Source organism: Macaca mulatta, chromosome X, assembly GCF_049350105.2.
Source record: "Macaca mulatta isolate MMU2019108-1 chromosome X, T2T-MMU8v2.0, whole genome shotgun sequence".
NCBI classification, from domain to species: Eukaryota; Metazoa; Chordata; class Mammalia; order Primates; family Cercopithecidae; genus Macaca; species Macaca mulatta.
Window position 1 is genome coordinate 18,510,849 of NC_133426.1, and position 20,513 is coordinate 18,531,361.

Here is a 20,513-nt window from a genome sequence, read left to right on the forward strand (position 1 = left end):
TCCTGTGTGCTTTTTAGTTCCCTTATTACTCTAAGACTAAAGTGGATTCAAACCCAAACTATATAAAGTAATATGACTAATCCTGGAACAACAGGGCAGATCTTACACATCCAAATGAGTCTTGCCGTCTTTGATGCGGTTGTCTTGAGGGGCTTAACACTGAAAGGAGTTCAGTATACATTCAGGACTCCTTTTAGAATCACTTTCAGAGATGGTGACTTACTCTGTTGAATGAGCTTTATTATCACAAGTCTTAATCTCTTGAAGACGTGTGAGATTCTTGAAGAAAATCTTGAAGATTTTCTGAAAAGGTTAAAACTTGTTTAGTGTCAAGTGTGCTGCATAAGGTGGATAGATTAGTTGACCATTACTATTTGGGGCTTAAAATGAGGTTTAACTGAAGACATTCGTTGCTCTTTGCCCATAGTAGAGGTGAAATAAGATGTCACAGAGGTAGCAAAGAATTTACCCACAACAAATTCTGGTTTAATTGGAGATAAGAAGTTTTAAAACAAGAAAATCTGTCATCGCAATAGAAAGTGTATTTACCATTCAAACATAATAAATACAATTTTAGACTATTGGATGCTTTCCTCAAATTTTGAAATTAAGGTTATACTGGTTTCATAAAATGAGTTAGAGAGATTTTCATCTTTTTCTCTTATTTATAATAATTTGAATCCCTGGGTTGCAAACTCAAACTTGGCTATACATTGCAGTCACCCAGGTGATTCTAATGTGCAGTCAAGGTTGGGCATCATGGATTTAAGTCACATTAAAACTATTTGCTCATGAAAATTGAAATAGAGTTCTGCTAAAAAGCCACACGGGGCCAGTGCACTGTTCATGTTTTCCTCTTCTTTTGAATCAGTTTTGCTAGGAAATTGATGATTTTCAAGGAAATCATGAAATTGGTTCAAAGAAAGAACCAATAAAATTTGGGCTTATATAAACCCAAATTATCCTTTTTATTTTGTTTCTATTTCCTTAGTTTCAGCTCTTCTTATTTGATGGGTTTTATTGTTCTTTTTCTAATTTCTTAAGATGAATACCGTCTTTCATGAACGTCTTTAATAACGAAGGTATTTAAGGCTACACATCTTTTCTGATTTTAGTTTTAATTAGACTTTCTATTGCACTTGTAATTTTGCTTTTAATTTTCTCTTTGATACAGTACTTATTAAGATGATAATTTTTAATTTCCAAGAATCTTAATTCAAGGAGCTAGACTTTTTATTCTAGTCACATTTTTATGAGAATGTATCCTGTGACATTTTTCGTATTTTGAATTTCTGAAGAGTTCTTTGAAGTCAAGTATGATACTGATTCTCATAAAAGCTCCATGGACATATAAAAAATTAATTATACAGTTGAGCCTTGAACAGTGCTGGGGTTAGGGATACCAATTCCCCACACAGTTGAAAATCTACATATAATTTTGACTCCCCCAAAACTTAACAACTAATAGCCTCCTGTTGGCTGGAAGCCTTAGCAATAACATAAACAGTTGATGAACACATATTTTGTATGTTATATACATTATATACTGTATTCTTACAACAAAGTAAGCTAGAGAAAAAAATATTATTAAGAAAATCTTAGGCCAGGTGTAGTAGCTCATGCCTGTAATCCTAGCACCTTGGGAGGTCGAGGTGGGCAGATCACTTGAGGCCAGGAGATTGAGACCAGCCTGGCCAATGTGGTGAAACCCCATTTCTACTAAAAATACAAAAATTAGCCAGGTGTGGTGGCACAGGCCTGTCGTCCCAGCTACTACAGAGGCTGAGGTAGGGGTTCACTTGAGAATCTACAGAGAATCGCTTGAGCCTGGGAGGCAGAGGTTGCAGTGATCCGAGATTGCATCACTGCACTCCAGTGTAGGTGACAGAGCAACTCTCTCTCAAAAAAAAAAAAAAATATATATATATATATATATATATATACATACATATATATATAAATAAAATATATTTGCTACTCATTAAGTGGAAGTGGATCATCACCAAAGTCTTTATGTTCATGTTGAGTAGGCTGAGGAGGAGGAAGAGGTGGGATTCGTCTTGCTGTCTAGGGGTGGCAGAGGGAGAAGAGCCACATATAAGTGGATCCATGCAATTCAAACTTGTGTTGTTTAAGGGTCAGCTGTATTCTCTTATTTGTAATACACGAAGTTCTTCATATATCTATTAAATCAAGTTTATTGGTTGTGTATTCAATTTTCCCATATTTTTTCTATTATATATACCTAAATATGTATATTATATGTTGCTGTACAACAAATTACCCCAATGCTTAATGACTTAACACTATAAACATTTAGTACCTCACAGTTTCTGTGGGTCAAAAATTTGGGTCAAGCTTAGCTGGATGGATTCTGGCCCAGGATCTCTCATGAGGTGGCAGTCAAACTATTGGCCAGGGCTGCAGTCATCTGAAAGGTTGATTTGTGCTGGGGGACCCATTTCCAAGATGGTTCACTCATGTGGCTGTAGATACAGCATTTCAGTTCCTCACTGACTGTTGGCAGAACAGCCACATGGGCTTCTCCACAAGGCTGCCTGATTATTCTTGTGACAGAGCAGCTGGCTTTCCCCAAAGTGAGTGATCCAAGAAAGAAAGCATGCAGGAAGCTGCAGTGTCTTTTATAACTTAGTCTCCAGAGTTGCACAGCATCACTTTTGCTTTTATTTTCTCTTCATGAGAAGCAAGTCAGTAAGTCTTGCCTGCACTCAAGAGGAGGCAAATTAGGCTTCACCTTGTAAACAGAGAGCCAAAGAATTTATGGACATTATTTTAAAGCAGTAATTCAGTCCGAATAACACTCTGTGTATTTTTAAACAATTTCTTCTTGCATTTAGTAGTTAAATATATGAAGCAAAAATGAGTTCTTTTGTTTATTGAATACAAGTTCATGAGTTGTATTTTTTTCATAAAGTGCCTTTTATTATGACATAATGTTGCTTTGTGATCCTGTTTAGAACTTTAATCTTAAACTCAAACTTTGCCCAGTATTGACATTTCCATTCTTGCTTTCTTTTTGTTGCATCTACCTTGTTTTTAACCTTCTCTTATCTACTTTTTAACGTATATTTCTCATGAACAATATATACCTGGGTTTTGTATTTTAACACAGCCTGGTAATCTTAGTATTTTAATGAGAGAATTTAACCCATTCACACTTAGTATAACAACAGATATATTTGAAATTTTTCCTTCTACTTTGCTATTTCACTTTGTTTCACCCTTTTCCTTTTTGCTGTTTTGGTGAAGTTTTATTTTTTATTGTTTTATTTGGAATTTTTACTCTGCTTTTCCATTCACTAGTGCTTACCTTCCCACTTCTGATATTTCTAGTAAATAATGTGTATGTATGTATTTCTCAAATAGCTATAACTTTATTCTTCCACTGTGATCCTCCCTCTCTCTCTCTCTCTGTTTACACACTCCATGTCCCCCATTCAGTTAAGATTTCTAGAGCATTTGATTTTTTCCTCTCACCTCCCCTGTAAATCCTAGCTATTGCTCATACCATATGCTTAGTCTTGACCATTATTAGGTTTTCCTTCATAGCATGTCTCTTCTACTTCTAGAATCCTTGCTTAGTACTTAAATGCAAGTTTCATATTGTCATATTGATTTATATATAATTATATATTTAATGATTCATTGTTCACATCTGTATTCTTCCCTCTTGATCTTTCCCTGGCTTGAGGACTTTTAATTGTTAGTATGGTTATTTAGTTAGAGTGTTTTGTTGAGTGTTTTCCTCAGTGGGGAATGTGGATGCTATCTTCTGTGAATGCAGGCTCCTCGAATACAGGGACTTTGTATTGTTTACTTCTGTGTTCCTAGCACCTAAAACTGTGCCTGGTACATAACAAGCAATCGATATATGTTAGCTGTTTTGTGATATTAAATACTACATATTTGCATGTCTGTCTTTCACCCTGAGCATTTATGTTGTTGGTGATGGTTGATCTCTTACACATCTGCAAGTATTTTTCTATCACCCTGAGAACTTAATGTCTTGGCCACTGTAGAAATCTTGATTCAAAGTCCTTTTTCCTCTTTAATTTGTAGATTTTATTCTACCATCTCCTACCTCCCACTACTATAGACGAGAAGTCTGATGCTATGCTGATTTCTTTTCCTTTTGTAACTCGTTCTTTCTCCGTGGCCTCTTCTAATCTTTTTACCAGGTAGTAGGGATTTTGCCCCATCAATTGTGTGTAGAAGTCATGTTTCAAGCTTCAAATTGAAGTCTTTTTTTTAACCATAGAAAATGTTCTCTCTTATTTTTGTAATTATTGCCTCTTCATCTGTTCCTTTTTCCTGATTTTGGAATGCTTATTATTGGCATATTAAGTCTCTTGGCTTTGAATGCTAGTCTCTTATTTATTCTTCCTGATTTTCATCATTTTGATTTTACTCTGTGTGAGAGATTTTTCATCTGCTTGCTCTTTCAGGTCAATAATGTATTTTCCCCACCATTCTTTCTTTTAGTTACCTTTAACCCATTGATTTTTTTTTTTTTTTTTTTTTTTGAGATAGAGTCTCACTGTGTTGCCCAGGCTGGAGTGTACTGGCTCAATCTCAGCTCACTGCAACCTTTACCTCCCAGGTTCAAGTGATTCTCCTGCCTCAGCCTCACCCTCCTGAGTAGCTGGGATTACAGGTGTGTGCCACCACGCCTGGCCATTTTTTAATATTTTCAGGAGAGATGGGGTTTCACCATGTTGGCCAGCCTGGTCTTGAACTCCTGACCTCAGGTGATCTGCCCACCTCAGCCTCCCGAAGTGTTGGGATTACAGGCATAAGCCACTGCACCCGGCCAACCCACTGATATTTTAAGTTTGTATAGTATATTCTTAGTGCCAAGAACTAATAAGTTTTTGTTCTTTCTTGTATGTTCTTCTTATTACTTTAAAAATAAACTAGTTTTCTGTTTCCTCCAGTAGTCCTGTCTTATTAGCAACCATCTGCTTTAGTAGATCTGATTGGTCTGTCTCTCTCTAGTTGCCGGATCCTCTTAGGTACTAGCTTATTTCCATTTTCTATTTTCTGCTTAAGCTAGATTAAGCCTTCCCATAGTTGGAGGCACAACAGTTTCTACACCGCATCGAGTGTGAAAAGAAGTCTGTGTTTCTAGGTACCCCTAAATGCAAGCGATCTGTTCTTTTCGTTTCAGGGATGTGAAAGACGTCTTCCTATACTTTTTCTAGTAGGATCCAACATTTCAGCTTCCCCTGCCTCCAAACCAAGACCACACACACGCTCTGAGGCAGAGCCACCCCGTTAATCAAGTGTCCACAGTCCCCTCAGGCCTAGTTCTTCCATGTTTTCACCCCAGGGCTCCCTGCCGCTGCTCCTCTAGCCCCCTTCAGACCTGGGCCAACAGAGTCCTTCAACAGTCCTCAGGTTCCTCCAGCTTACTCACCCTAGACAGCTGAAGGCTGGGGGAAGGAAGAGTAACAGAGATCAGAGATGCAGAATCCTTCCCCCTTTCTTTGTGGTTGGTTGGTTGGTTGGTTGGTTGGTTTGTTTGTTTTAGACAGGGTCTCACTGTGTCACCCAGGCTGGAATATAGCGGTGTGATCTCAGCTCCACTGCAGCCTCGACCTACCTGGCCTCAGGCGATCCTCCCACTTCAGCCTCCTGAGCAGCTGGGACTACAGGTGTACACCATCACACCTGGCTAATTTTTTTGTACTTTTTGTAGAGAAGGGGTTTCGCCATGTTTCCCAATCTGATCTTGAACTCCTGGGCTCAAGCAATCCACCCACCTCGGCTTCCCAAAGTGTTAGGATTACTGGTGTGAGCCATCATGCCCAGCCTTCTTTACATTTTGCTGAACAATAGCCTATATTTTTGCAACTGGTTTACACTAAGCCCAGTGTGAATAAGGTTATATGAATTAATACATAAGAAAATATTGGCGCTGTGTGCAGTGACTTACGCCTGTAATCCCAACACTTTGGGAGGCTGAGGCAGGTGGATGACCTGAGGTCGGGAGTTCGAGACCAGTGTGACCAATGTGGTGAAACCCCATCTCTACTTAAAATACAAAATTAGCCAGGCGTGGTGGCAGGTGCCTGTAATCCCAGCTACTCGGGAGGCTGAGGCAGGAGAATCGAGAATCACTTTAACCTGGGAGGTGGAGGTTGCGGTGAGCCAAGATCACGCCATTGTACTCCAACCTGGGCAACAAGAGTGAAACTCTGTCTCAAAAAAAAAAAAAAAAGAAAGAAAATATTGGAATCTTAGAATTAGAAATAACTTGGTCATAATAAAATAAGTCTCTTAATTTGTATGTTGCTTTACCATTTTAATGCAATTTTATACACATGTTTTCATTTGAGTTCCAAAATAGCCCTGTGTGGTAAGTATGGAAGTTATCATCCACACTTGACAGATAAGAAAACTACAGCTCATAAAGGTTACATCACTTGCCCAAGGACACATGGGTAATGAATGGACCTGGACCAGAGAATTCACCTTCTTATCACACTATGCCACTGCTTGTTTGTTTATTTGTTTGCAATTGCCTTCAGAACATGTTACATTGTATAACTGATTTCTAGAATCCCTAAATTATATGCTATAACCTGTATTATATTTTTTCAATTATTTCTATTATGCTGATATGAGCAATTTAAAAATGTGTATACATAATAGGATATTGAGTATAAAGTAATAAGATTTTTAAATGTAGTTGGAAATCTAATGAAACAGAAATTTGAAAATCATTTGAAAAAGATTACTATTACTAGAATATGTGTATTCTTTCCTGAAGGTAGCCATTTTGTTTCTCTCTTCTTTTGTTTTTTTTGTTTCTTTTTTTTTTTGTTTTTTAAACATAGTCTTTCTCTGTTGCCCAGGCTGGAGTACAGTGGTGTAATCTTGGTTCATTGCAACCTCTGCCTCCCAGGTTCAAGCGATTCTTCTGCCTCAGCCACCTGAGTAGCTGGGATTATAGGCTCACACCACCATGCCTGGCTAATTTTTGTATTTTTAGTAGAGATGGGGTTTTGTCACATTGGCCAGGCTAGTTTCAAACTCCTGACCTCAAGTGATCTGCCCGCCTCAGCCTCCCAAAGTGCTGGGATTAAAAGTGCCTGGCGAAAGTAACCTTTTTGAAGGAGGACATGCATTTTTATATATGAGTAGTTAAATTTGTCTCTTTGTAATATATTTTTAAAACATTTGAATTTGTCTATTATGCAGTAGAAGCCATGTAGTAGGGAAATGGCCCTCTCCTTATCAAACATGACATCGAGAAAATGTAACCAGGTTACATATGTTTGTTTTGTTTTAGAGTTTTATAGTATAAGACTAAATGAATTAGTAGCTATTTTAAAGACCAGACCTTTGTTCTGATCTCTGCTGCTTTTCATGCTAACGCTATATTTAAAAGTATTATCTCATACTCAAGAGTGATATTAAAAATACTTAAAAACTGATATGGCCCGGTCAGTGGTCACTGAGAATGTACACGGGCTCTGCAGACCTGCTGTAGTTGCTGGCTGGCAGTACCTCTGACCTGCTCAGCCACATCACACCGCACCCTTCACTTGCCTGAGTGCTTTCATCTCCATTCTCCCAGGTGATCTGGGGAGGGATGTAGTGCCATCCCCATTTTGCAGATTGGGGGAATCACAGCCCCAAGGAGCTGACCATAGGGCCCCTTAGAATAAAAGATTTCTGGCTCTTAGTTTGGTGTTCTTCCTTGGATAGAAGTTTCCCTCTTTTCAGAGGAGAAGGAAGAGGTGAGAATAGCCATATTTGATAGGACAAATACCTGCTCCTTTCAGAGGAAACTCATAGTAGGTGGTGGGTAGAATTAGCACCACCCCATCCTCCCTGGAATCTTGCATTCTTGAGCAGATTTGTCACTTTCAGGGCCTTTGCAGGAGATGCTTGTCCTGGAAGAGTAAAACTGGCTCAAGCAAGAGAGGAGATGTTTCCTGGTGGAAGAATCTGACTCAGCCTCTTTTCTGCATATTAACAGGGATGTTACGTACACAGCCTTACTTTAAAAGTATATTCTTTTAATTCCTTGTTTTTTCCCTTCTCCTCCTTCCACAGAATGGTCTCCCCTCAGAGAGCAACCCATACGTTTTTAATGGTGACTTTGTAGATCGAGGAAAGAACTCCATAGAGATCCTAATAATCCTGTGTGTGAGTTTTCTTGTCTACCCCAATGACCTGCACTTGAACAGAGGGAACCACGAAGATTTTATGATGAATCTGAGGTAACCCAGGCCTTTAGATTTTCTCTTTTAAAAGTTTCACACTCTGGAAAATGCTGTCATATTTAGTTCCTAACAGAGATACAAGTGAGTGTATTGGAAGAGGGATGAGGGGGATCTCAAGGAGGACTTCAGTTCTTACCCCTTTCACCACCCCCATTCGTCTGCTGAGTATCAGTTGCCCTGAAACTCCCTTCCTATCTTTTCTTCCAGTTCTGTCCATTCTTTTCCCTTCTATTATGTTCTTTCTCTTGCTCCCATGCCCGACCTTCACAGGCTAAATTGTGTGTTGGATAGGTGTGTGAGGCCGGGTTTGGAGGTGTGGAAGGTTCTTCGAGCATACTTGGATGGAATCGTTCTGTTACTACTCTTGGCTTGCCTCAGATATTGTCTCAGAAACTAGTTCCATGTTTTTCACCAATGCGTGTATTGTTTTATGACACGGTAATTGCTTCTGGCATTGTTTCACATAAACATATTTACAAACACAGCATTTCAACTATCTAACTCACCGGAAACTTGAGGAATAAAGATTGGTTAGATGGTTTAAGAATCTTTGCTGGAAGGCACAGTAGGTGACAAATGTTCCCTTTTCCCTTCTTTTTTCCTTCTTTAAAAAAAATCTCGGCCGGGCACGGTGGCTCACGCCTGTAATCCCAGCACTTTGGGAGGCCGAGGCGGGCGGATCACAAGGTCAGGAGATCGAGACCACGGTGAAACCCCGTCTCTACTAAAAATACAAAAAATTAGCCGGGCGCGGTTGTGGGCGCCTGTAGTCCCACCTACTCGGGAGGCTGAGGCAGGAGAATGGCGTGAACCCGGGAGGCGGAGCTTGCAGTGAGCCGAGATCGCGCCACTGCACTCCAGCCTGGGCGACAGAGCGAGACTCCGTCTCAAAAAAAAAAAAAAAAAAAAAAATCTCTTGTTTTATGAAAAACAGAAATCAGTTTGCTCTAGGACAGTGGAAGATATGGCATGTCTCATGCTTTTGGTCCTGGGCTTTTGGGTGCCTTGATAAAGCTCAACAACTGATTAGTTTTGTCTTTGGGGCAGTTTGGCACCTGGCTTGAGTACAGAGTTTCAATTCTAATTCTCAAGGTATGGAAGCAAATGCTAAAACCATGAAGGAAAAAAATCCCAGGACTATTATCAGAGGCCCATTATATAAAATATAGCTCAATACTTTAATTTAGGCATGCTGTTTATCCTTATTGCCTATCATATTTATCTAGTGTCTATGATGGTTAATGAAGGAGACATGGCCCCTGCCCTCATAGAGCTTACATCTAGCAGGGAAGACGCATGTTGAGCAGGTTTTTCAAGTGTGATGAGTTTGTAAAGGGAGAATCCAACCTTGTCTGAGGGATGATGGAAGGTTCCCCCATAGAAATATGGCATTAGCCTGACAGCTGAAGAATGAATTAGGCAATCAAGAAAGAGCCATAGAGGGGGATGGGAAACAGTGTTCCACAGTGAGGGGACAACTTATGCAGAGCTCAGGACAAGACTGTTTAGTTGTGAAAGAAGTTCAGGAGGGCAGGAGCATAGACTGAGGCACAGGGTGGTGCCTGATAGGGCTGGAGACATAAGAAATGATTGGATGGTTCAAAGGAATTTGGAAGGACTTCCTAGAACAAGAGAATGTCACCGAAGAATGTCATAAAATTTGTGTTTTAAAATGCACTAGGGGGAGAGAGTTGGAGAGGGGCAAGAGTGAATACACGCAGGTCAGTTAGGAAGTAGTTGAAGGTTAAAGGGATAGATAATGGGTTCTCATTTAGACTAGGGTAGTGGTGATGGAGATGCAAAGAAATAGATTCAAGAGGAATTTAGGCAATGATGATTTAAGGCTCAGTAACTGGATATGGGGGAGCTGAAAGAGGAGGGAATCGACTGTGCATGGTAGCTCATGCCTGTAATCCCAGCACTTTGGGAGGCCGAGGTGGGCGGATCGCAAGGTCAGGAGATCAAGACCATCCTGGCTAACACGGTGAAACCCCGTCTCTACTAAAAAGTACAAAAAAATTAGCCAGGTGTGGTGGCAGGCGCCTGTAGTCCCAGCTTCTTGGGAGGCTGAGGCAGGAGAATGGTGTGAACCTGGGAGGCGGAACTTGCAGTGAGCCGAGACCGTACCACTGCACTCCAGCCTGGGCTACAGAGTGAGACTCCATCTCAAAAAAAAAAAAAAAAAAAAAGAGAGAGGAGGGAATCAAGGGTGGCCTCCAGGTTCCCAGCTTGAGTTTGGGGGTACAGTGCATCATTCAGTGATATTGGGAATGTGTGGAAAGAGGATAGAGGTTGGGATGAGGGGGAATGATGAATTCAGTTTGGGGTAAGCTGATTTGAAGTACTATTGAGTAGGCAGTTGAGTGTACATATGTGTCCAGAGATCAGAAATGAAGTGTGGCCTGGAACATCATCCTGTGGTATTGACACTAGATAATAACTGAAAGCCTGGGCAGGGATGAGATTCCCAAAGGAGAAAGTGAGGGGAGAAGAGAGCCTAGGATGGAATCTGAAGGAACCGCCACATTTAAGGTGAAGTAGAGGAGAGCTTGCAAAAGAGGCTCAGAAGAGCCAGGAGGAAAACCAAAGAGTTTATGGTCACAGAATCCAAGGGAAGAAAAGTTTTCTAGAAGGATGGTAGAGTCAGCTGTATTTAGTGTTTCAGAGAGGGCGAGAAAGGTGAGGACTGCAAGGTATCCATTGGATTAAACAGTGTGGACACCTTTGGTGAGTACCGAATGGAATTCATCTGAGAAAACATAACGTTACACTGTAGAAGCCTGATGTGACATGATTTCCATGGAAAGCTAGAGTGAGTGTATTGCATTTCATCTTCACAGTGTTGGATATTAAGTGCATGTACTGTTATCCCAAAGCAAGGAAAAGTAACCGAAATATTGTCATCATTGAATCTCCCTTCACTACTACTATTCAGACATTAAGATTCCTGATACTTTCTATTAAAATCCTCAATACCATTATGGGATCTATAACAGAGAGAGCATAACAAGCCAACTTGTTACCTTCTAGGCCTTTATCTTTGTTCAGTCTTTTCTTTTTTCCAATCATTTACTGTATAGGATGTCTGAGAAATTCTATCTAAATGAAAAGTCTTCTCCCACACAGCTTCCCCCAGCTACCACAGCATGCTTCTCTGCATACTTGTAACATTTACACAGCCTGTGCCTACCATATATTTCTTAAGTTGTCTTATAATTGTTTCACAGAAATCTATCTTCTTTACCCAGCTATACTATAAGCTCCTTGAGGGTAGGGATGATGTCATTGGTTGCTTTTATGCTTTCCAGTCATGTGTAGCAAAGACTCAGGTAAGTAACGCTTCCAACTGATCTCTGGTTTCTTGAGTTCTTGGTGCTTGTGATACTGAGATGCCAAGGACTCCCCTTTTTGCATGACTCATGGAAGCAGGCGTTATCAACAATCAAATCATTTAAATCCCATTTTTTTAGGTATGGCTTCACGAAAGAAATTTTGCATAAATATAAGGTAAGACATCCTTTTTTTTTCTTTTTCTTTTTCTTTTTTTTTTTAGTATTCATTTTGCTGTTTCTATGGAGAAATTTAAAAAGAGCCAAGAAAGACCAGATTGATGCTTTAGGAAAGGTGATAGGCCAGCTAGTCAGAATGCATGCCAATAAAGCACAGCAGGAAGCCCTGGCCACAGTAAAGTCTTATATTTTCTTTCTGGATTAAGCCACACTTTTTCATTGTGAGTTTTGTGTAAGTTTTAGCATAGATACATATTTCATCGCTTTAAAGGTACCAAGGATTTGTTTTACTTAGGTGTGGTAAAACATGCAGACATAGAAATGACTGTCATGAAGGAAGAGATTTTTATTTACAGTTCTCTGGAAAAGGGAGGCACTACACGCCACCCTGGGGGACCGCGTGGGGGAGCACCAGAGTTGGTCAGAAGGCAGAGGGAGGCTGGGTGTGGTGGCTCACACCTGTAATCCCAGCACTTTGGGAGGCTGAGGCAGGCAGATCACAAGATCAGGAGATCAAGACCAGCCTGACCAACATGGTGAAACCCTCTCTCTACGAAAAATATAGAAATTAGCTGGGCATGGTGGCACGCTCCTGTAATCCCAGCTACTCGGGAGACTGAGGTAGGAGAATAGCTTGAACCCGGGAGGCATAGGTTGCAGTGAGCCGAGATCGCACCACTGCACTCCAGCCTGGGCAACAGAGTGCGACTCCGTCTCAAAAAAAAAAAAAAAAGAAGGCAGAGGGAGCGAGGGGAAAACACGGTTGAGAGCCTTGATTGTGGTTTTTGTAGGACAGAGGGCGGAGGGAAGCATCTGAGTGTAATCTGGTTTAGGACTGACCAGTTTGAGTAATTTCAGCCTGCTCTGGGCCACAGAGGTTGTCCCTAGTTGTCTGGTACCTGGCCCCAGGAGGAGGAGTGTGAGAGCTCCATAAAGAAGGTAGCTGGGGTGTGGGCTCTCCATTGCTTGGTTTGCTTATGAAGGGCGAGTCATTGACTATCTAGGAATTAGCTAGCCCTGGGAGGGACAGTCTCTCCTTCAGAGTCAGCAAGGCCCCACGATGTCATAGTATCAAAAATACAGAATAAAGGGCCGGGCACAGTGGCTCACACCTGTAATCCCAGCACTTTGGGAGGCTGAGGTGGGCGGATCACCTGAGGTCAGGAGTTCGAGACCAGCCTGGCCAACATGGAGAAACCCCGTCTCTACTGAAAATACAAACATTAGCTGGGCGTAGTGGCACACGCCTTTAGTCCCAGCTACTTGGGAGGCTGAGGCAGGAGACTCGCTTGAACCTGGGAGGCAGAAGTTGCAGTGAGCCAAGGTGGCGCCACTGCACTCCAATGTGCAACAGAGCGAGACTCCATCTCAAAAAAAAAAAAAAACACACACACACAGAATAAAAAGACATGATAAATACATGCTAACTGGTTAGTGACTCCTTGCTGACTTCCTTTGAGTGGCCTGAAAACCATTACTTTTTGTCCATACATGGGGACTATTCAATAAACTGAACCTATCAGAAAAACAAAACTTACTCAAGCTCTTACTTACAGCTACATGGAAAAAGAATCTTACAAATCTTGGAAGAACTCTATGCCTGGCTCCCAATCGGTACAATCGTTGACAATGAAATCCTGGTCATCCATGGTGGGATATCAGAGACCACAGACTTGAATTTACTCCACCGTGTAGAGAGGAACAAAGTAAGAAGTAATGTCGGCATGAATCTTCTCTCAGGGATTTAGAAGGGAATACGTACCTCTTCATTTATTATTTTGAATTGATTTGTGTTTTAGTGGTTATAACTCTAAAAAGATTATAGATTTTATTAGAGTATATAAAAGTATACATTTTAAGAAAAATCTATGACTGCATGATAAAGAACTAAGTGGGTAACTTCTATATATGGAAAAAAATTTAAATTCATGTTGAGGGTGGAAAAATGAGGAAATGTTGGCATTTCATGTCGTTTCTAAAAGTGAAAAATCCTGATTTTTAAAATTAAAATCTCAATTAATTCATTCATTTATATTGTGGTAAAAAATACATAACATAAAACTTGCCACTGTAACCATTTTTAAGTGTATAGTTCAGAGGTATTAAGTATATTCACATTGTTATGCAACCATCACCATCACTACCATCTATTTACAGAATTTTCCATCATCCCAGACTGAAACTCTGGACCCGTTAAACACTAACTACCCAGTCTCCCCTCTCCCAGCCCCTGGCAACCACCATTCTACCTTCTGTCTATGAATTTCACTACTCTAGGTACTTATATAAGTGAAATCACTTATATAAGTGCAATTTATTTCTGAATTGATATGATTTCCCACATAATACACATCAAATAACTTAGGATAATTTTTTTGGAAATATTTTTTGAAATGTTTAAATAATCATGCTAAATACAAGCAGAGCGGGAACTAGTATGGAACCTCTGAGACAAGTGGCAATGTGGTGCCTGTGAAGATCTCACGCCTCGTGAAGGGTTCCTTGGACGGGTCTTACAGGGTCACTGGAGTTGTCTTCCTCCTCTACCTGGGCCAAGAGGAAGCCCTTAGGCTAGAGGTGTAGGGGGCGCCACATGGGTTGAGGACCAGTAATAGCAGTGGAGCCAGATGATGCTCTATGGTCCTAGTGGGAAACCTGAACTGTTACCCCTCAGGACTGATCATCAACTTCCAACCAACCTGGGCGGGGGGCATCTAGAGCTGGAATTTAATCTGATAGAGACAGAAATGTGACCCCAGCGGCACCTTGACTTTTTGGATCCTTTTTACCTTTATACACATGTGAATGAGAACGTTGTTGCTAGCATCCTCCCGTCTTTTTAATTAAAGTTTAATAAGTCTGACCTCCAGACCAGATGAGATCCCCTTTTATATACTGTCAAGCCCCTTGTACATATCTTTCATCACAGTTACCAAATTTAAGTAAGAAATTGTGGTACTGTTTGTTTATTATCTTCCTCTGTTTTTCTAGTCCATTGATAAAACCCCAGCACCTGGGATGTAGTAAGTATTTAATATTCATTAACTATCTCCTGAGAGATTTAAGATCAAAGCAGGGCAAACCTAAAACAAAACTGAGGCCGGGCACGGTGGCTCACACCTGTAATCCCAGCACTTTGGGAGGCCGAGGCAGGCGGATCATGAGGTCAGGAGATTGAGACCATCCTGGCTAACATGGTGAAACCCTGTCTCTACTAAAAATACAAAAAATTAGCCGGGCGTGGTGGTGGGCGCCTGTAGTCCCAGCTACTCGGGAGGCTGAGGCAGGAGAATGGCGTGAACCCAGGAGGTGGAGCTTGCAGTGAGCTGAGATCGCGCCACTGCACTCCAGCCTGGGCGACAAGGCGAGACTCCGTCTCAAAAAAAAAAAAAACTGAATAGAAAGTTTTTTACAGCCCTCTCCTGATTCTGTGGTGATTTTACATACCACCCTTTCCCACCTCACCAACTGATGATGGTGCGTCCTGGCTTATATCTGTTGTCCTGTTGTAATTATTAATAGTACCTCCTTTTACTCTTAAAAAAAGAAAAATCCCAGTTGCAGCCAGGCATGCTAGCTCACCCCTGTAATTCCAGCACTTTGGGAGGTTGAGGTGGGCAGATCGCTTGAGACCAGGAGTTTGAGACCAGTCTGGTCAACATAGCAAGACCTCAGCTCTACAAAAAAGAAAAAAATTAGCCAGGAGTGGTGGTGCACACCTGTGGTCCCAGCTACTTGGGAGGCTGAAGCATGGGGACTGCTTGAACCCAGCAGTTTGAGATTGCAGTGAGCTATGATTGCACCACTGCACTCCAGCCTGCGTGACAGAGAGACCTTGTCTCAAAACAAACAAACAAACAAACAAAAAAATGCAACAAAGCCCAGTTGCAATAAAATTTAAGCCCACTCTAAGTTTAAGGTACCTTTCCCATTATATCAGTGAGTAGTCAAGCCAATAAGACATTTTGATCAAGATATAATAGTCAGTATTAACATAATGAGTGGATTAGATTCTAGCCAAGAGCACAAGGGAACATGATGTCTTTGTCAGTCAAATATTGGCAAACACAGGGCATGAATGCCACACTCTATCGCCACCTGCCCTATGACTACAGTGCTAATCAGTCATGGCAGCCTCTTCCAATTGATCAGATGGAAAACTTTCGCTTTCCTGAAGTTAGCATGAGCAGCCAGGTCTATCAAGGGCTTTTTGAGATATTGAGAAGATGCCTCTGGGATGTCCCTCACTAGCTCTGTGGAGATCCCAAGTTGAGAGCCACCTTAACATAGTAAAGACTGTGAGGCTGTAACATTAGACAGACAGAACTAGGTTAACATCCTGCCTCTGCCACTTCCTGGGTGACTGGGCAACATACTGAAGTTTTTAATCCTTGGTTTCCACACTTATAAACTGAAGATAAAAATACTTACCATATTGGATTGTTGGGATGATTAAATGTAATTACCTATATGAAGAAAATGGTGGCCAGGTTTGGTGGCTCACACCTGTAATCCTAGCACTTTGGGAGGCTGAGGCACGCGGATCATTTGAGGGTAGGAATTCAAGACCCGCCTGGTAGCTGGGCGCGGTGGCTCAAGCCTGTAATCCCAGCACTTTGGGAGGCTGAAACGGGCAGATCACGTGGTCAGGAGATCGAGACCATCCTGGCTAACACAGTGAAACCCCGTCTCTACTACAAAATACAAAAAAACTAGCTGGGCGAGGTGGCGGGCACCTGTAGTCCCAGCTACTCCAGAGGCTGAGGCAGGAGAATGGCGTAAACCCGGGAGGCGGAGCTTGCAGTGAGCTGAGATCCGGCCACTGCACTCCAGCCTGGGCGACAGAGCGAGACTCCATCTCAAAAAAAAAAAAAAAAAAGACCCGCCTGGTCAGAAAGGTGAAACCCTGTCTTTACTAAAATACAAAAAAATAGCTGGGCATGGTGGTACACACTTGTAATCCCAGCTACTTGGGAGGCTGAGGCGGGAGGATCACTTGAACCCAGGAGGCTGATGCTGCAGTGAACCAAGATCAAGCCACTGCACTCCAACCTGGGCGACAGTAAAACACTATTTCAGAAAAAAAGAAAGAAAGAAAAAAAAAAGAAAAGGGAAGGGAAGGGAAGAAAATGGCATATACTACTAAACATATAGCTCTCTCCTCCAGTTCTCTCTTCTTTTTTCCTGATATTTGATTCTGAGGTTTGTGTTTCAGTCACCAATACAGATCCTGGGGAGGAGTTTGTGGGCCAGCAATTTTCTCAAGATACCTAAAGTTTCACCTCCTTCAGGGATCACTGTTCTACCTGCTCATAAGACTGGCTTTAAAGATAGAAATTCAACTTGTATATTGTTTGTGTCTTCTACCTTTCCTTGGGTGAGGTTGAACTGGTAACACACACTTGTTGTGTTAAATATCATTGAACTATAGTGAAAATGATAGGTTCAACCATTTGGAACTCTATCAGATGAGACATAAAAGTAGATTTTTCCAGTCCAATTTTATAACCCCCACTTTCCCATCCCATAGGACCCTCCAACCCTCTGTGGCAGGAGGGACCGTACTTCCTGATTTACACCGGTGGTCACCATGGTATCATTGTTAACAGGGGAGGGGAAGGGTTGGGGGAATTTGATGACAACCTCTATTCTAGGTTCATTTAAGGTATTTTGTAAGGTGGGCAGGTTGAGGGGGTCAACGCAGAGGGACTAAAGAATGAAGGTGGCTCATGCCTATAGTCCTAGCACATTGTGAGGCCGAAGTGAGAGGATCACTTGAGACCAGAAGTTCAAGACCAGACCAGCCTGGGTAACATAGCAAGACCCCATCTCTACCAAAAAAAAAAAAAAAAAAAAGAAGTGAGTTGTGTGGACCCAAGTCCAGAGGGTCCTCCCAGAATATTCTGCTCTGCCCGTAATGGGGACATTGCTGGCAGGAGACAGGGCAGGTAGGCTGTGAACTAGCTAGCAATAGCTGAGCTTGGATTTCTACCTAGCTCAATGAGACAGGACCTCAGAATAAGATTCAATTTCATTTTTGAAAAATAAAGGTAAGATTTCCTACACACTCTAGTTTGTAAAAGAAACTAAGTACCTACCACAGAGAACTTGTCTATCACTGAACTATGGCCACTAGTATAACAGAAGTATTGTTTAACATTGTTTTGTTTAAAGAGATGGTGCTACAAAGAAACAAGTATAAAATCACAGTCTCTGCTTGTGTAAGGGAACAAGAGGGATTCTAGTAATTGATGCCCTATCAGAAAGACATTTTGTTTTCCAAAGAAACACAGCAGTTTTGTTGCCAGGATTGGAGAACATCGTCAATGGCTGGCAGAGTCAGGCTGAGAACCACAATACATTTAGGTTGAAGGGCTTCTGAAGTTTTCAACCTATGTCTCCTTTAAGAACTTTCTTGGACACATGTATCTTTTCTCATTTCTTCTGGAAAGCATAACAAAATGCACAGCAGCCACCCTCTTAAGAGGTGTTTCTGAACTCCTGAAAATCCTATGGCTAGATAAAGGCTCAATAGGAGACTAGTTGCCCCTACCTTAGCATCGTCCATTTTCTGTGTGGATGCCACAGAATGTGTTTAACACCTACAGAGAAACTCCAATGAAACACAGAAACTCTTTCTTTATAGGGCAATGTCTGTAATTGAAAAATGTACCAACAGATTGTAACAGACCCACTTTACAGACATCAGTGGATAAGTGAGATGTAGGAGGTGGGTGAGATGCAAAAAGTGACCGTGTGTTTTTCACTGGGTTGTGGCACCACGATATAGAAAGAATCCCAACTGGGACTGAAGTCTCTGTATGCAACAGAATAAGCAGAGGGATGGACTAAAGCATGGATTTGTTTTATAGATGAAATCTGTGCTGATACCACCAACGGAAACAAACAGAGACAATGACACTGACTCGAAGCACAATAAAGTAGGTGTGACTTTTAATGCACATGGAAGAATCAAAACAAATGGATCTCCTATTGAACACTTACCAAAGCATGAATGGGAACAGGTAGGTAATCAGGGTGTTCACTGCAGTGGCAACAATGACACCAGCGTGCATGCTGCCCCTTACAATATATAGATAAAGAGTGACTTTACCTTCACAAGCAGACCACATGATTCTCTTGGAATTCATCACTATATTTTAAACAGCTTTATTGAGATATAATTCACATACCATGTAACTCACCCATTTAAATTGTATAATTCAATGGTTTTTCGTATATTCACAGTGTTGTACAACTAGCGTCACAATCTAATTTTAGAACGTTTTCATCATCTGAGAAAGAAACTACATACCTATTGGCATCACTCCCCACTCCCTTCTGTAGCCACCCTGTGCCACCTAACAGCCTTAGGCAACCCTCAGTCAGCTATCTGTCTTTACAGATTTGCCTATTCTGAACATGTTGTAGAAATGGACACATAAGTGGTGTTTTGTGTCTGGCTTCTTTCACTCAGCACAATGTTCTGGAGGCTCATCCATGTTGTAGCATGTATCAGTGCTCAACATCTATTTGTTGCTGAATAATATTCCGTTATATGGATATACACATTGTATTTATTCATTCATAAGTTGATGGACATTTGGGTTGTTTCCACTTTTTGGCTATTATGAATAATCCTTCTGTGAACCATCACATACAAGTTTTTCTGTGCATGTATGTTTTTATTTCTCCTAAGTGTATACCTAGGAGTGGAACTGCTGAGTCATAAGCTAACTCTTAATCAAGTTTAACATTTTAAGAAAGTCCCAAACTGTTTTCCCAAGTGGCTGCACCATTTTACATTTCCACTAGCAATGGATGAAGGTTCCAGTTTCTCCACATCCTCTCTAACACTTGTTATTGTCTATCATTTTGATTATAGCCATCCCAGAGGGCATGAGATGGAATCTCATTACGGTTTTGATTTGCATTTCCCTAATGACTAATGATGTCAAGCATCTTTTCATGTGTTTATTGGATATTTGTAGATCTTCTTTGGAGAAGTGTCTATTCAGATCCTTTGCCTATCTTAAAAATTGAGTTATTTATCTTTTTATTATTGCATTGTAAGAGGTTTTTCAAATATATTCTACATACCAATCCTTTATCAGGGATATTATTTGCAAATACCCTCTCCCATTCTGTGGGTTGTCTGTTCCCCTTTCTTGATGGTGTCCTTTGCAGTACAGCAGTTTTTAATTTTGATGATGCCCAGTCAAAATGATGTATTTTTTCTCTTTGGTTGCTCGTGTTTTTGATGTTGTATCAAAGCTACTGCCTAACCCAAAGTCATAAAGATCTATTACTTTGTTTTCTTCTAAGAATTTTATACATTTAGCTCTTAAATTTAGGTGTCTGATCCATTTTGAGTTAATTTTTGTGTGTGGTGGGAGTTGAGATTCCAAATTCTTTCTGTTTTATGTGGATATTTAGTTATCCCAGCACCATTTCTTTTTTTTTTTTTCTTTTTTTTTGAGACAAAGTCTCGCTCTGTCACCCAAGCTGGAGTGCAGTGGTGCGATCTCGGCTCACTGCAACCTTTGCCCCCCAAGTAGTAGCTTGCATTACAGGCATGCGTTACCACACCCGGCTAATTTTTGTATTTTTAGTAGAGATGGGGTTTCACCATGTTGGCCAGGCTGGTCTCGAACTCCTGACCTTAGGTGATCTGCCCACCTTGGCCTCCCAAACTGCTGGGATTACAGGCGTGAGCCACTGTGCCCGGCCACCAACACCATTTCTTAAA

At 41.1% G+C, this 20,513-nt stretch overlaps 1 protein-coding gene across 10 annotated transcripts in view; it reads left to right on the forward strand.

Annotated features, from left to right (window-relative positions):
- The window catches only part of PPEF1 (protein phosphatase with EF-hand domain 1), a 149,396-nt gene that overhangs the window by 92,779 nt on the left and 36,104 nt on the right, over nt 1–20,513 (forward strand). For all 10 annotated transcript variants that reach the window (XR_013413218.1, XR_013413219.1, XM_077989605.1 and 7 more), the window contains 4 exons: nt 8,086–8,252; nt 11,726–11,762; nt 13,321–13,470; nt 18,637–18,789. Coding sequence is in view for 8 of the 10 variants with exons in the window: in XM_077989605.1 (XP_077845731.1) it covers nt 8,086–8,252; nt 11,726–11,762; nt 13,321–13,470; nt 18,637–18,789 (507 nt within the window). In the remaining 2 variants the exon portion in view is untranslated. The remainder of the gene's footprint in view (nt 1–8,085; nt 8,253–11,725; nt 11,763–13,320; nt 13,471–18,636; nt 18,790–20,513) is intronic.